General features: G+C 36.9%; 1 protein-coding gene across 3 annotated transcripts in view; it reads right to left on the bottom strand.

Annotated features, from left to right (window-relative positions):
• Positions 1-15039, bottom strand: part of USP24 (ubiquitin specific peptidase 24) — a 59731-nt gene that overhangs the window by 30303 nt on the left and 14389 nt on the right. For 2 of the 3 annotated variants that reach the window (XR_016469362.1, XM_031603153.2), the window contains exons 5-23: positions 14504-14626; positions 13599-13634; positions 12954-13019; positions 11262-11327; positions 10242-10316; positions 9464-9622; positions 8123-8237; positions 7631-7734; positions 6663-6770; positions 6050-6145; positions 5797-5958; positions 3865-3972; positions 3195-3344; positions 2525-2656; positions 1977-2088; positions 1654-1730; positions 637-777; positions 435-488; positions 126-241 (exon numbers count right to left, since the gene is read on the bottom strand). Coding sequence is in view for 2 of the 3 variants with exons in the window: in XM_031603153.2 (XP_031459013.2) it covers positions 126-241; positions 435-488; positions 637-777; positions 1654-1730; positions 1977-2088; positions 2525-2656; positions 3195-3344; positions 3865-3972; positions 5797-5958; positions 6050-6145; positions 6663-6770; positions 7631-7734; positions 8123-8237; positions 9464-9622; positions 10242-10316; positions 11262-11327; positions 12954-13019; positions 13599-13634; positions 14504-14626 (2000 nt within the window). In the remaining variant the exon portion in view is untranslated. Of the gene's footprint in view, positions 1-125; positions 242-434; positions 489-636; positions 778-1653; positions 1731-1976; positions 2089-2524; positions 2657-3194; positions 3345-3864; positions 3973-4522; positions 4568-5796; positions 5959-6049; positions 6146-6662; positions 6771-7630; positions 7735-8122; positions 8238-9463; positions 9623-10241; positions 10317-11261; positions 11328-12953; positions 13020-13598; positions 13635-14503; positions 14627-15039 lie in introns of all 3 variants that reach the window. The other variant, XM_031603138.2, reaches the window with a different exon arrangement.

A 15039-nucleotide genomic window follows, 5' to 3' on the forward strand; every position in this document is an offset into this window, starting at 1 on the left:
GCATGAAAGAAGAGGTTTTCAGCTAACACACATCTTGGGCATCCCAATTACCAACTGGAATCAAGGGAGAAGTAGCTGGGAGCTAACATTTACTATCAAATTTATCATTTTGAAAACAGGCTTACCTGTAAGGAGACTGAACTGATGTTGCTACTGTAGGCATAGCAGTTGCTGTAAGCATTTTTGTAGCTCTTGTAACAGCATGCGTTAATGTTGGACCACCGAGTGCTGAACTGGCTGCCTAGAATACAACACAGAGGACTTAAGTGCTTGCTTCAATAGACAATTAATACAACCCAGAGAGCTAAGAGCATAGGAAATACCCATGGAATAATTTTTTGTTTAAAACTGAAAACATGGTCAGTTACTTTAACCCTAAGATAAACAGCTGAAAAAGGATCTAGGTATGCAAACAATTCATATTTGCCTTTTACCTCCAATCGTGTGTAGCAATCAGCAATGAATTTCTTGTGCAGTGATACTGAATCCTAAAGATATAGAGGACAAATGAATTAGAACTTAAACCAATGCCATAGGAATTACTGATAAACTGACAGAACTCAAATTATACATTTTAATAGTCAGAGTACCAAATTTCTACAAATATCAAAGATTTCATACTACTATTATGATTACCTTTTTCAGTCTAGGAGTGAGGTTAATATAGCTGTAATTAATTATCAGTTGAATAGCTTCATTGGCAATTTCTTCATCAGGTGACTCCATTGCAATCTTCCAAATGAAATCCATTCCTATTAATTCCAGTTTTTCCACACTCTATGCAAGGAAGAACAGTAAAACATGACTTACATGAACCTGAGTTAAAACATGTAAACAAAAGTTTTTCATCTGCTGGAAAAGTACCTTTTGCATTAACCTCAAAATTTTTCTTTTTTTTTTTTTAAACCAACACGCTGTTAAGTTTTTGCACCTTGGAAAGAGAAATCAATAGCTGCAGGCTTACATTTTCTTATTAGATTTTTTTTCATTTTTAAAGGTGAATAAGTAAGTTCCAAAGAACACTATCAATCACGTCTACCGAAAAATTAAAGACTTCAAAAGCACTGAGAAATGTTATCAGGAATGGAATTTGTTTCACAAAGGTCAACATGGTAACTAACCACATTATAAAACATCACAAAGCCTGCTATGATATTAAGCAAAAAAAAAACCCACCACCAACACAACCTGCATTATCTCTCTTTGATAAAGATCTAGAATGCCTATGGAAAATTACTGAATATATTCACTAATTTGACATACAAAAATAAGCATCACAAAGTTAAAAAGAAGTGTTGAAAAGAAAAAATAAGAACTTGAATGATATGCCTAAGCCCCCTAGTAAAGAAGAAAAATTAAGAATATCTCCCTGTCAATACCAGAATTTAGGATTTTTAGTAGACGAGCAGTCCGCTCGTATATTCTGAAAAGCTTTAGAAGCTGCATACTAGCTGTCAGCAACCAATGACTGAATTCCTCCTATACAATTCTCATGTTTTAGCTTCAGAATTTAACAACAGTAACACTAGAAAGACTGTCTCCATATTAATACAAACAGGATCATATCAAACGACTGCTAAAGAATCTCTCACCTCTCCCCATCCTCAAGGTGCCACAAATAGTACACAAGAATGAACTTGCCAGAACACTCACCAGCTGAGTTCCTTGCCTCTTCAGTCGATGGTCACACAGGTTCACATTTTCAAAGAAAGTCTTAAATAAACTAAAACCTGAAAATGAAAAGCAGTGCAAGCTTTTTATTCAGGTTAGGCCAAATTTCCAGGCTTTTTATTTTATTTAAATAAAGATATCAAACGCAAGCAATGATCGTTTTGTTCTACAATTATTAAAACTAAGAATGATAGAAAAAGACCCTTTTATTTTATTGATTTACAGAGCTGCCTGATGTTTAATTTGAAGGCTTAGAAAGCAAACTGCTGGTCAACATTTCAAAACATGTCTAACAAATTTCATACCATTCATAGTAATTTCATATGATTCCAGTTTAAGAATTTTCTCTTTGAAGAGCTGTTGCTGTACATCACTCTCTAGATCATGCTGTCCTTTGGTAAACCACTCAAAGCACATCTGTGAACAGAAGACATTTTTTACTCTATTGTCATTGCAAGAATCTTACTTTGTTGTACAAGACAGCATCAGATATTACAGTAACATGTCACACAGATGTATGATCTGCAGCAAGAGCTAAGGTTACCATGAGATTCTGAACATAATATACAAGCTGTACTGAAGCACTGAGGTGCTTAAGTTTGAAAGTTATCTTGAACCCAAATATAAATGTCTCCTACTGCTTACAGACAAGCTTTCAGGCAATATTTTTCAAGGCAGCATCCATAAACCTGCAACTAATCTTCTCACCAACATTAATCTACTCAAGTTTAAAGCTAAGAGAGCATTCTGGTTGTTAATGAACACCTAACAATGGTTACAATATGAATGTGCTGTTCATAACCCTTGAAGATTCACTCTGCAACTACAGACAATAACTTTGATTATTTCTTACCTCTCGATCTAACTCACAAACGTCCTGGCCAGTTACGAGGCACTCCCAGATCTCCCTGGCACGATTCCACCCCAAATAAAGAGTGGCTTCTTGCAGAAAAAATGCCAAAAATTTTAGGTGTGCTTCCAAATACTGAGAAAGAAGAAACAAAAACTCCAGTTTCAGTTTTTTCTTTCCAAAATAAGAACTGTAAGGATTCTATTTTTTTTTTTTTTTTACAAACTTAGTTGTCAAATAACAGCATAATTCATAAAGCCTGGCAAACTCAAAAGTCTTCTTGCAATGAGCATCGTTTTATTTCACACACATTTTAACATTGTTTATTTTTGATCACCATTCTAAAAAGGCTTCAAACTGAAGCAGAGAAGCTGAAAGCTGCATAAGCTTGGAGACGTGAGCTCCTGAGATGAGGAGATCTCATTCCCAGTCAACTAGAGAATTTGCAAAGAAACTTGTGTAGTGTCTACAAGTTTTCTAGCCTTGATACATAATGCAACAACAAGGCTACAATAATTCCTAACTGATAAGCGTCAGAATTATAAACAAAAAACAGTGCAACTGTTCTCCAAACAGAACACTAGTAAATTAAAAATAAAGCATCACCTCATCTTATATGACACTACACTGTGTTTTCAAACACAAATGGTAGCACGAAATGAGGGTTCAGTACCTCCCGGTAGGTGTATCGGCCATCCACCAACGTTGCTCCAACAAGCCCTCCAGGACCTGCCACAGATGCAGCCAAACGGTGGCATGATATTAAGCTTCCTGTCACCAACTTCACTATTTCAAAGTTTTTCTTTAGATCTTGAATAATGCTCTTGGCAGAAAACAAACAGAGAAGAACAGTTTTCAAGAAAATACATAAACAGACACATGCAGCAGTCTGGCCTTCTACAGTAATGTGCCTTTTATAAGAAGAAGTCAGCTGTATTCTAACCATTTTCAGCACGTGCTGAAATAGGCATGCTACAGATTGCACACAAGTCCCACACCTCTACTTAGCCACAGAACAGCACACACGACTTGCTGGTATTTCAGTCTGTTTCCTAAGAGTCTATGTCGATACAAGCACAAACTAGCTGGCAGTTTCTTAACTGTTAACTTAGCTTGTTAACTATAAAACTGCAAATAAAATAAACTAGACCCGACACAGCAAACAGACTATTTATACACAGATGCACACAAACGGACAGCACACAACACTGTATCTCTACTTCTACCACACAGTCATTATGAGCAACTTTTCGTCCCTTTTTCTGAATTCACACTTTCACATTCTAGAGAAGCAAATACAAGCATAATAAGGGCTTCAAAATAATCTCAGCATACATTCTTACCTTGTCTTGTTTTTGGTAAGTTTGCTTAATAAAAGAACGTGTGATTTCATGGAGCTGACGTAATGCTGGTACCACCCAAACAAACTGAGGATTATTGTGCTGGGATGACTAGTGATAAGAAAAGTAGAAAGAATTACACATGTGTACATGCTCAACATTGGATTAACTTTCCTCTTAGACTCCTAAAGCATAACAATTTCCATTAATGCCCCTGTTTCAAAACAGCAACTACTATCTCAGAAAGCTTCAGTACTTCTTGCTGGTCCCTTTCCAAATATATGGGAGGCACCCTTCTTCACTTTCTCCAAGAAGTCCTTTGGTACGCCTGTATGCCATTCTGCCAGCACTATTAAGCCCAAAGTACCTTCTAGGTATAGAACATGCAAATTAAATTGCACCAGAGAGATAATGGCAACCACCACCTTCTTCAATTATGGGAGACAAAGCAGGCCTGTCAGGGCTTAAAGGGGCCAATACAGTAAAATGAGATTACATATTGTTAAGGCAAGAATAACAGAAGAAAAAAAATCTTAAGTACTGCCAAGGGTTGGGTTAAAAGATGAGAAGAAATGTCTGATTGGTGTTGCAAGGAGCCCTCTGATAGGAAGCAAAGACTATTTAGGCTGCATTTTGAAAGAGATCCTACAAAGGATCCTACCTCATTGTTAGAACTGCTCATCGCTTTTCTGGGAGGCTTCATTTTCTGTAAAGTTTGACCACACAAACCAGTACTGAGGGTTTTCATTCAGAGATGGGATATCTGGTTTACATATTGACAATAACCAATACCACCACCTGCTCACTAAGAGAAACCAAACTAACCTGGCAATAACAGTGCTCTTACTGAATGTTTCCCCATGTATTTGAGAATGCTGCCTTCGTATTACATTCCCTCCCAGATTATGTTTTCATTTTCTCTAATGTAGGGAAATAAGCAAATGATGTACTTTTAAAGATGTGCTGTATGTTTGCCCCAGTCACTTTCCAGCCTATAATTACAGCTTTCCGTTAGTGCTCCCCAGCAGCACCTCAGTTAAGGCCCTTGCCAGAACGTAATTAAAAAGAATGCAAGATGTGGAAAGCATTAGATTAGAAAATGCTGCAAATCTTAGAGACCTGAAGAACCCAAACTTTAGTAACTATATTCTTAAACACACATGAAAGGAGAAAAAGAAAAAAAAGAACAATCAATATCAAGAAGCAACATGCTATGTTTCCTAAACAACTAAAATCCCCCACAAATACTAAGGACAGACAAAGCTTAATTTACCATGAAATGAATATGAAAAAGAGTACAAGTCCTTTTATTTGAATGTATTTCTGACTAAGGAAATACATTTGCAGGAATTCTCCTACCCTCTAAGAAAACTGCTTATTATGTGAACAGTGCAAGATAGAGTACATAGTCTATTAATTCATGCACATGTCTGCTGCTGCCAAGAAATAGCATAGACAGGTCTGAGAATGGCTTCTTCCATATTGGGTGAAAAGAGGGTTTTTTATTATTATTATTATTATACAAAATTGCTATGATTTAAATACTGATTTGCATTTTGAGACTTAATGGCTATGCTAAAGCAGGTGCTTAACTTTAAGAAAACTAATCTAGTCTTTCACATGAAAGAGACAATTAAAATACTGACATACATTTATAGCTGTTCCATTTGCAAATTCTAACCTGGGCCCATCCTGGTAGATTCTTATAAACTGATCATTCCTTGTGCTGAAAATTTATTTAAAACAAAGGAAAGAGACTTAGAACAAGTCTTAAGGTCAACAAAGTGGCGCACACAAAGCCTTTGTGGACTCCTCAAGGTAAGAACTTACAGATGGGACAGTCGGTGTATCTTGAAAGAAACCTAAATAAATTATTTTGCCAACATCAAGCCTAGATAATGCTTCATTTTGCAAAAGATAAAGCAGTAAACCAACCCTCTTAATATCCTCTATGCATTTGATGATGTAGCTTCTTTTGATTGCCTCCTTCACTGCATAGGCATCACTGAGGATTGTCAGATGTTCCTCCAAGGCCTGCTGAATAAGACTGCATGGTAATGTTGGAAGATGAGCCAGCTCCCAGAGCACCTCCAGAACCTAGTGGAGGAAATAAAAAATTAAGACCTAGGAAGCGCAAAGACTAGAAACCCTACTTCTAATAAAGAAAAAAAAAATTTAATTCACGTGCCTTTCCAGTGGTTGTCTCCACCCGTGCTTCTCGACCAATGCGCCCTATCAGGCTCAACAGCTTCTGTCGCACTCTATCACTCTCTGTTTCCCAGCTCTGTACAGCAAAGAAATAATGTTCACTATTACAGCAGCAAGCATTCTGTCTAAGTCTCAGAATGTACAAAATACACAAGAATATAATTTACAATTGTTTTACTGAAGGACAACTGAAACGCAAATCAAGCTCACTCATGCCTATTTCCTCATTTTTGTTACTGATACTTATAGCACTACTTTGTCCAACTCTTTCTTCAAACATAAAATAAAAAGTGAGATTTTATTATCCATGTCTGATCTCTTGTAAGTACCTTATCACTGTATAGTGGACTTATAATCAGCTTATAGCCAACTAGCAGTATAGTAGCAATCATGCTTCTGGGTTAATGGAAAATTAATATTGCAAGTGTTCTATGGCCAACTTTTTTTCTAAATAACATACAAATACATTTTACTTTACATTCATATAGAAAATACAAGCACATGTAAGGCACTTGCCTTTCAATAGGCTGGATGCACAAGTATTTTTTAACCAATTTTCTCCCTTAAGAATGCAAATTCAAGTTAAAACCTACCTTTTGAATTAGAATAAATAAATGATTGAGCTGATCAGAGCTAAACTTCACAGCCGCTGCAGCAATAATGGTATGTATGTTTTCAATCACAGTGGAAGATTGTCCTGACTGGAATGAGGAAGGAAAACAGAAGGAGGTAGGTCTTAATCACAAATGAGGTAGCAAAAAATCTTTAATGTAAGCATTATTCTCCTATTCCTATTAAAGAGAAAAGATAACTGCTTTGGACACGTTAGAACCACAAGTTAGGAATAACTGACTCTGCTCCTTGCTCCACTGGTTTAGAAGTCTTCAGAAACAACTCTAAAGCAGGAAAGGACACGTTAGTCTGCCGTGGTTCAGCCACAGGAGCAAAAAATAGCTTCCTCACCAAAGGAGAGGAAGATCCATCTGAAGAAGTGCTGAGTCTGTGCTTTCAAACAGATGTAAACAAGCTTAAGAGAACACTGTGCAAAATATTTACCATATTTCTGAATAAATTATTGTGGCAGAAGACTCAGAGGTAGAATGAGGAATACACAGCACTCAGTCAGATGTACACTTTGTCTTTTATCAGCTGATGAACCTAAAACATGCACACAAGGACTAAGATTTCAACAGGAAGCTACTGATACTATCTGGAATCACCAACCCTGCTTTGAGAAAATTCAGTTTCACTGATTCTTTAATAATTCAGGCTGTGGGATGGTGAAAAGTTCTTTGTTGACAGAAGTCTTGTGAGGAAGTTATTGCCCAGAAAGTGCTGCTGAGGTAGACAAATTTCATTCTCACCTTTGCTAACTTTAATAGAGTTTATACAGATACAAAAGTGTATGACAATATCCTACGTCTCCCAGGGAATAAGCCAAGCAAGTATGACGAAGCAAATAATGAATAGCTAACATTCCACCAACTAATGAACCCGGTAATAAGAAATATTTATTTTCACAGGACTGTCTAAAAGCAGCCACCTTGTTTTGATTCCTTACCTGAATTCTCCAAATTTTAGTGAGTTCATCTAAAGACAATTTACTGCCCAATAGTTCAATAATTCCTTTTATACGATCACAGTACTGTGCTTGGTCTATATTACCTATGAAATAAAAAGTAGCAACTGAATTAATTTATTTCAATCTTCAGATACAAACCAAGTTAAAAGAGTCAAGAACAAAGTTGTTTTAATCTTAGAATTCTTTATCTACTGCTACAGAAAAATTCAATTTCCCTCACTTCTACAGACTTAAAAATATACATATTTAAGCAGAGAGTAAAAACCTCAGGTACAGCAAAAGATATTAGCACAAGTGTCAGAGGACCAGGTGACAGCAGGCAAATCTGCAGTTTTCCTAGTTCTCTTTTGATGATGACAAAATCCTTTAACTCCTTTGTTAGTAGTGTCCAATTAAAATGTATTGAACAGATCACATTCTACATACAAGACATTCAAAGCACACGTCAATAGTATTCGTGAAAGCACTTACCTTCTAGAGCAATTGACAGGACAGAATTTTCTACCAACCAGTTTAGTAATCTGTCTGTATCTATTGCATTCTTCACTGACTTGGACACAGTACTGTCTTCTATTAATTTGGTTACCTAGAAATTGCAAAACATTGACATTTTAATGATGCTTTCCATTTGCAATATACTTGCACATAATGTAATCTATTCGAAATGCTTACTATGAAGCTTGGAAGTGTGAATCCTGAAATATTTTAAGCACAGGAGGTGTTTTTTTTTTTTTTTTGTTTATCTTAAAAATAATCTGCCCAAAGGCAAAATTCCTAACCCTTCTCCTAGGCATTGGTCTGATGCAGTGGATTCTCACACCCAGTCTGACACAGAAAAGCTTGCCTGTGCTGTATATTTTCAGAGATACAGCAGAAGTGGGTTATCTCAGGCTTCTGCCTGTGATGCTCAAATAATGTGTCCTATTTTTATCCAACACAGAACTGATACAGACTTCTCTCTCTAGGGAAAAGTTGTAGAAAGCATACGTTTCTGCTAGGGCCTTCAAAAGCAGCACTTATATAACTTCACCAAAGAAACATTTATAATTAAGAAGCATGGAGCAATCAGGTTTAGCACCTTAATCTTCCCTTAAGCAGACAAGCAAAAAGCCCAGAAGAGGGACTTCAGAACACCTTACAATGTCTGCAGAACAAAAAAAGCCTTTTCTGGAGACATTTAATTAATATAAGTTCTGGAAAAAAGAGAGGAATGAAAACTCTATCCTTAAATAATAAGTCCCAGGAAAAAGAAAATCTTTTATTCCATTTACATTTAAGAGTTTAGCCCTGGTCCATAAACAGCTCCTAAACACTAGTACAATGAATATTCATAGTAAAAAATAAAAATACTTAGTAGAATAATCTGATATAGCTGGAATAAGAACAATCTAGGATTAAGTCTCGCCCACCCCCTATCCCTCCTTTTATTTTATTTTTTTTTCCTTACAGTGGGAAGAGAAAAGCAACATCCTATAGGATGTTCTGAATTATCAGGGTGATCTCAGACAGAACAATGAAGGAACAGCATACACTGTTGCTTATAAATGAATCTGGAATTGTAGTAGAAAATGTTCAAATATTGTCTAATTTTCCAACTGGGTGACCACAGTCTTGGCAGTGACTACTAATATTACAAATACCTCTTGTCTTTTTTTTTTTTTTTTTGCATTTATTATGAGCTTTTGCTATGGCAACAGAATTTGTTAGGAAACATTTTAAAGCTGTGGTTTCAGTAGCTTACAAACAGTCCATCCCACCTACACACACACACACGTGTGTGCACCCACAAACACCCACACGATGCAAACCTACTTCTTTGAGGGAATTCATTTTTGCACTGAAGTGAGGCGATTTTAACATGCGCAGCAGAATGTCCAGCCGTAAGTCATCTACTGCAGTTACTAAATCAGGTTGGAAGCGCATACACAGCAGTTTAATGCCAGACAGGAGCTCAGGAATACTGACTAGTCTCTGTTGAAAACAACACAAACAAAAAAAAAGGACAAATAAAGGCACTGCTGGTTTTGGTGTTCTGTTTCAGACTTCAATGATGCACAAAGTGGAGGTTCAGTGACCATTACAGACTGTTTAATTGATGGATGTCTGAAAGCATTACTTATCTCAGAATTTCTAGCGTACAACAAAACCTATGGTTTAAAAAGTGAGTTCTCCTGCTACAAATATGGTACATTAAAATGCTTCTTCATTGATATGTAGCCTACGTGTACTTTCCAGCATAAAATTTACAAACGTATGTCTAAGTAAAAAGTCAACATTCAAATTTATTAGAGCTGAATGTCAAATTCAGTGCAGCGTAAGAGGTAGTCACAAGTTACATGGGAATGCTCACAGAAAATGGGAAAATACTTTTAAAAGGGCCATCACATCAGAAATCTACTGAAAAGAGTTTCACATAGAATTGGGTAAATGCAGGGCAAGCCACTTTTCAGTCTTTTGGAATAAGAATTCCAGACAGAATTCAGAACAGGCTGTATCTGTTGTCAGCGAAAGCAAGATTTTGTCCTAGTCTATATTGCCAGCATTTCCAAGACACACAGTAAATTCTCCTTAGATACTTATAAAACATTACCTTGTCTTTCAAGTCCTTCTCTTCTACATTCTGCACATATTTAATCATTTTATGAATGACTGGATCCAGCATGGGCTAAAGAATATGAGAAAAAAGCATGCCAATCATCTTATGTTTTCTGAAATCAACCACATTACTCAGAAGATCTGGCTGCAGCAAAATGAAATACTTAGCTGACAGCTCACAATTATCTTAGCTACAAAGCAACATCTGTAACATACATAAAAACGACCCTGCTACCTAAGTCCAGAAATAGAAGCAGTTAGACAAAGAAGCCACTTCAGAACACCACAACACAGGTTCACAATGGGCTATCCCCAAACCCATTTCAAACTGCATTGGTTTTTAGATGCATATACCTCTCTGACCCCCTTAACTACCTCCTCTTCAAATAAAGACGTTCAGTCACTTATTAAACTGGTACTTTTTCTTAGTGAACGTAGGTGTGAACCCTGCATCGCATTTGTAAATTCACAGATCGTGTTGTGTTCTCCCACCCACCCCCCACCTTGTACCGCAGTTTTTCCGGTCTAAACTCTCATTACCATGAACTCCTCTGCCACCAACAGAAATTAAAAACAAAAAATCCATATATCAAGTGAAATTTCTTCTCCGAATGCTTTACAGTGTGAAAGCTCACTAACAGCAGTTCCACTGCTTCACACCAGATTAGCAGCTAAGGATGGAAAAAGAGCCTGATCATGATCTGAACCTTCTATTCATCACCTCCAGGATACTCAGAATGGTTCTTGTACTTTACGCAGGGCGAGTTTTGAAGGCTTTTAGAATTAGTCACCAGTTTCACACCAACACAGCTATAAACCAGCTTTCATTCCTCTTATTTTTCAAATTGCTATGATGAAAAAAGCAGGTTCTCCTGTACATATTTTCTTGATACTGAACTGCTTGAGTTTTTATTGTAACATAAGGAGATCCATCTAAATTTGAGCAAATGACTACAGTCACATTTTATAAGGCTTTACTTTCTGCTGAAAAGAAATCATAACAAAGATGTCTTACCTGTACTACAGAAGAGTTAAGATATTCTGCACAAACTCCAAATGGTTGAACTAATGCAGAGATTGCCTAAAAAAAACCAACAACAAAAACCAGCACATATTTGGGTGCACATTTACGAGTTTTTTTCAGAGTTAGCAATCTTAAGAGGCAGATGAAGGTAAATAAATATTATCTTGTGGGGAGGAGATCCTTCCTGATCTGAAACAGGAGGGTTTTGTTACACCTATACTCTGCAAACAGGTCCAGGATTAAGACAGAACACATTAGAGAGAGTTTAAATAACTCTATTCTCCTCAGCCCCACTGAAAGTTGAAAAGGAAAACGCAGAAAGTGATTCCATTTGTCAGAAACGCTGTGCGATTTGATGATCATCCATCCTGACACATTGAAGAGCATCTGAAATGTTCTTTCTTGAGAAGTTATCTGCTCACCCGGATTTACGTTCTGATTTTAAATACTTCATACAATTACTCCTTGGCAGTTTAGATTAGCTGCATGTTTCAAAAAGAATTTTTTTGAGACATTTTCTACCAAAGCGTTGGTCTGTATAGTCATATTCTTTTTAATTGCTACAACCCAAAATCACTCCCTTGCATCTGTGAAGAATCTGGCCTTGAGTTTGGTACCTATCATATAAACATAGAGTTTCTGCTTTGACATGTTTTAATTTTAGGCAGTCTTGTATGAAGCCAGGAGTTGGACTTGATGATCCTTGTGGGTCCCTTCCAACACAGATACTCTATGATTTTCAAGTAATATCCATCAACAGGAAATTAAGTGTAAAGACAATTATTTGCCAACAAAGAATGCTAAAACTAGTTTCTTCCAAAAAATTATGAAATTAAGCGTGTCCAACAGCAATCAAAGGCTTAAATTCAGTGATGCTGAACCAGACTTCTTTCATAAGCAAGCAGTTACTAGTTATTAAACATTTTTTCATTCAAAGTTTCTATTGCAGTATAGGATTGAAAGTGAATTTCCTTATTCCTCTACCATGCTCATTTGTGGGTTTATCTTTCCATAAAGCAGCAAGTATCAACACTCTAAGAAATGCTGAATTCTCCCCAAATGACAGCTTATTGAGAACAGGCTAATTTTATAGTTGGGGACAAAATTCTAAGCGACAGTTTTTTCTTTGATCTCAGCTTGAAAGAAGATATGAAGTCTCCTGAATATAGGTTAGGAAACTAAAAACAAAGAAGTCAGGTTTGCCACCAAAAATTAGTTCAGAACTGCTAAATCAGTCAGTTTTTGAACACAGCTATTGAAGGGCTGCTAAGGATTAAACAGTATTTGTCTTCCTAGGAACTTCTTTCTTAAATAATTTCTATTATGAATGACAGGAGTTAATTCATTTCCTGCTAAATGCAGCTAGATCTGAAGGAAACAAAACCAGTGATCTACTGGTAAATATACAGTGAAACTAGACCGACTGATGTCTGTGAGGCTGAAAGTCAGACAGAAAGGTACACTAATCATTCTCTTCTTTCTCTGAAGACTCAAAAGATCTCTTCAGTCAGGAGTCTTATGTACAACCTCATCTGACCTCCAGTCTGACAGCATTTCTCTAGGGCTCTCACTATTGCTCTAGTACCAAAGCAAAGGCAAGAATGCTGCCAAAAGCAATGTTACTGGTTCTACATGAGTTGAGTAATGGAAAGAGAGAAGTCTGCTGACAGATAATGATCTTACCCCAAGTTCAATATCTTCTGAATTGAGTTTGGACTGAATTGCTGAAAATCCACCCAACTCTGCAAACTGAAATAAAATAATCAGTATTATGTCAGCAAGCTAAAGTATTTTATCTTCCAAGTATGCTATTATAGAAAATATTCCATTGAGAGTTCCTGGGATAACAATTATCCCTCACTATGCAACATCACATACCAACATAAGCTTTATGTTTTCGTGAGAATTCAGGGATGCAGTGGGAAATGCAATGCAATTATGTGTGGTACCAGCTTAACATCAAGCTAGAAACTGTCTCAAGTAAAAATTGACATAGGAAAGAAAGCTAGACCACATAAAGCAATGGCTAACAATCTGACTGGGAAACATCACTGAAGCCTAAGCTGAGTTCTGTCATTTCTTCCAATGACAATTATCATGCCACGATAAAGGTGCTCAAGGCAGAAGGCAGCAACTCAGCAAGATGTGTTTAGCAAGACCCTTTCCTAGATTCTGTCAGGATTAAAATCCTAAACTATTTTTTTGTCATTATAACCCTCTGAAGAAAAAAGGGAAAAAACAAGGAGAAGAGAGGAGGAAATTATTATCTCTGACAAGTGACGAAGTCAAGTGACAAGTAACAATTCTGTTTGCTTTGTATTTACCTACCCTGTTTACCAGATCCACCAGCCACCCATGAGGTTCCTTGAATGATCAAAATATTAACAAATTAGCAAATGCAACATCAATGCCAAACATTTGTCTTCTGAAATACATTTGGATAGATACATTCAGCCAATAAACCCAGACCTTAAACGCATGCTGTTATTTCACAGAAAACAGAAATGTGTTTATAACAGCTCCTTTGCTATGTGTGCAGTTGCAGCTCTGGGAGGTTCACATTTGCATCACCCATTTTTGGATCCTCCCTAACATCACTGACCATGCGTTGTGGTAACAATACACACTGTGGCTGCTGACTCACAAGCAGCTATATTTATAGCACATTAGCAGTGTGGAACATTACTAAATAACCTTTCCTAAAGCAGCAAACAGAATTTTCTTTCTACAGCCACTAACACGTTTCCTGGGGAAAAGATTTACAACATTGAGGCTCCTTTTTCAAGACCCACCTGTCTGTAACAACTGCGACAATCAGCACAAACCCAAAAAAACCAGCTCCTTGACAGTGTGTTTGACAAAGTTACCCTAAAGATGGGTGTCAGGAAAGCATGAATTCTCTACTGGAGCTCTACACTTTGAGTTATCTTGGTCATTCCACACTCAACAGTCCTTAGCAACAGTCCTTAGATACAACAAACCCATCCAGTTGATTGTTGTGATACTTCACACAGGAAAGTACTCCAGTTTCTAGATCCAGGCTCCAATAAAGAACTGGGATATCTGAGATAACAGGAAATCCAGTTCTACAGACCAACATGTACTCAACACCTATTTGTTGTAGTTCTTGATGATAATTAAACGTTCTTATTTTACAAATATGTACTAACCAGTCTCTTCTGGAAGAAAAACATCAACCCTAAAAGGAGGTTTTAGGGCATGGCCATGCTCACCTTCTGAAACGTGGATATGGGTGACACAGCATGCATGTTCCCCTCCCCAAAGACTTCTGCCCAGTTCCTCTGGCACACTTTCATTCGATTCTTGAAATGATACTCATTGTCGGGGTTAAATGCCTTGAAAGAAAAATCCATGGAAATGAACAGCACGACTTATGCTATAGTTTCAAAAGCATTCTGAAGTTTCAATTCTGTACAGACAATACCCATGCGAGACAGATATCCATATACAGTGGGAGATAAAGTATCAGTTTTCAAAAATTAACAGCAATGTGTCAGCAGCTTTGAAGCATTTTTAAGAGCTGATTTTCAGAAAACTTGAATAGCATTCACATACTGAATTGCATACTGGATGTTAAAAAACTGCAGTAAACAATAGCTGCAGATTGTAAGACAATATGCTACAACTTAAATAGGAGAAAAAGCAGTAGGAGAATAAATATGAAATGCCAGATACCCTAAGTTGCACACAAAACACAGGACACAATTTAAGACAATCATCAGCAGAGACTTATACATTTTGGTGACAC

This window comes from Phasianus colchicus, chromosome 9 (genome assembly GCF_987193195.1).
Source record: "Phasianus colchicus chromosome 9, bPhaCol1.hap1.1, whole genome shotgun sequence".
Lineage (NCBI taxonomy): Eukaryota > Metazoa > Chordata > Aves > Galliformes > Phasianidae > Phasianus > Phasianus colchicus.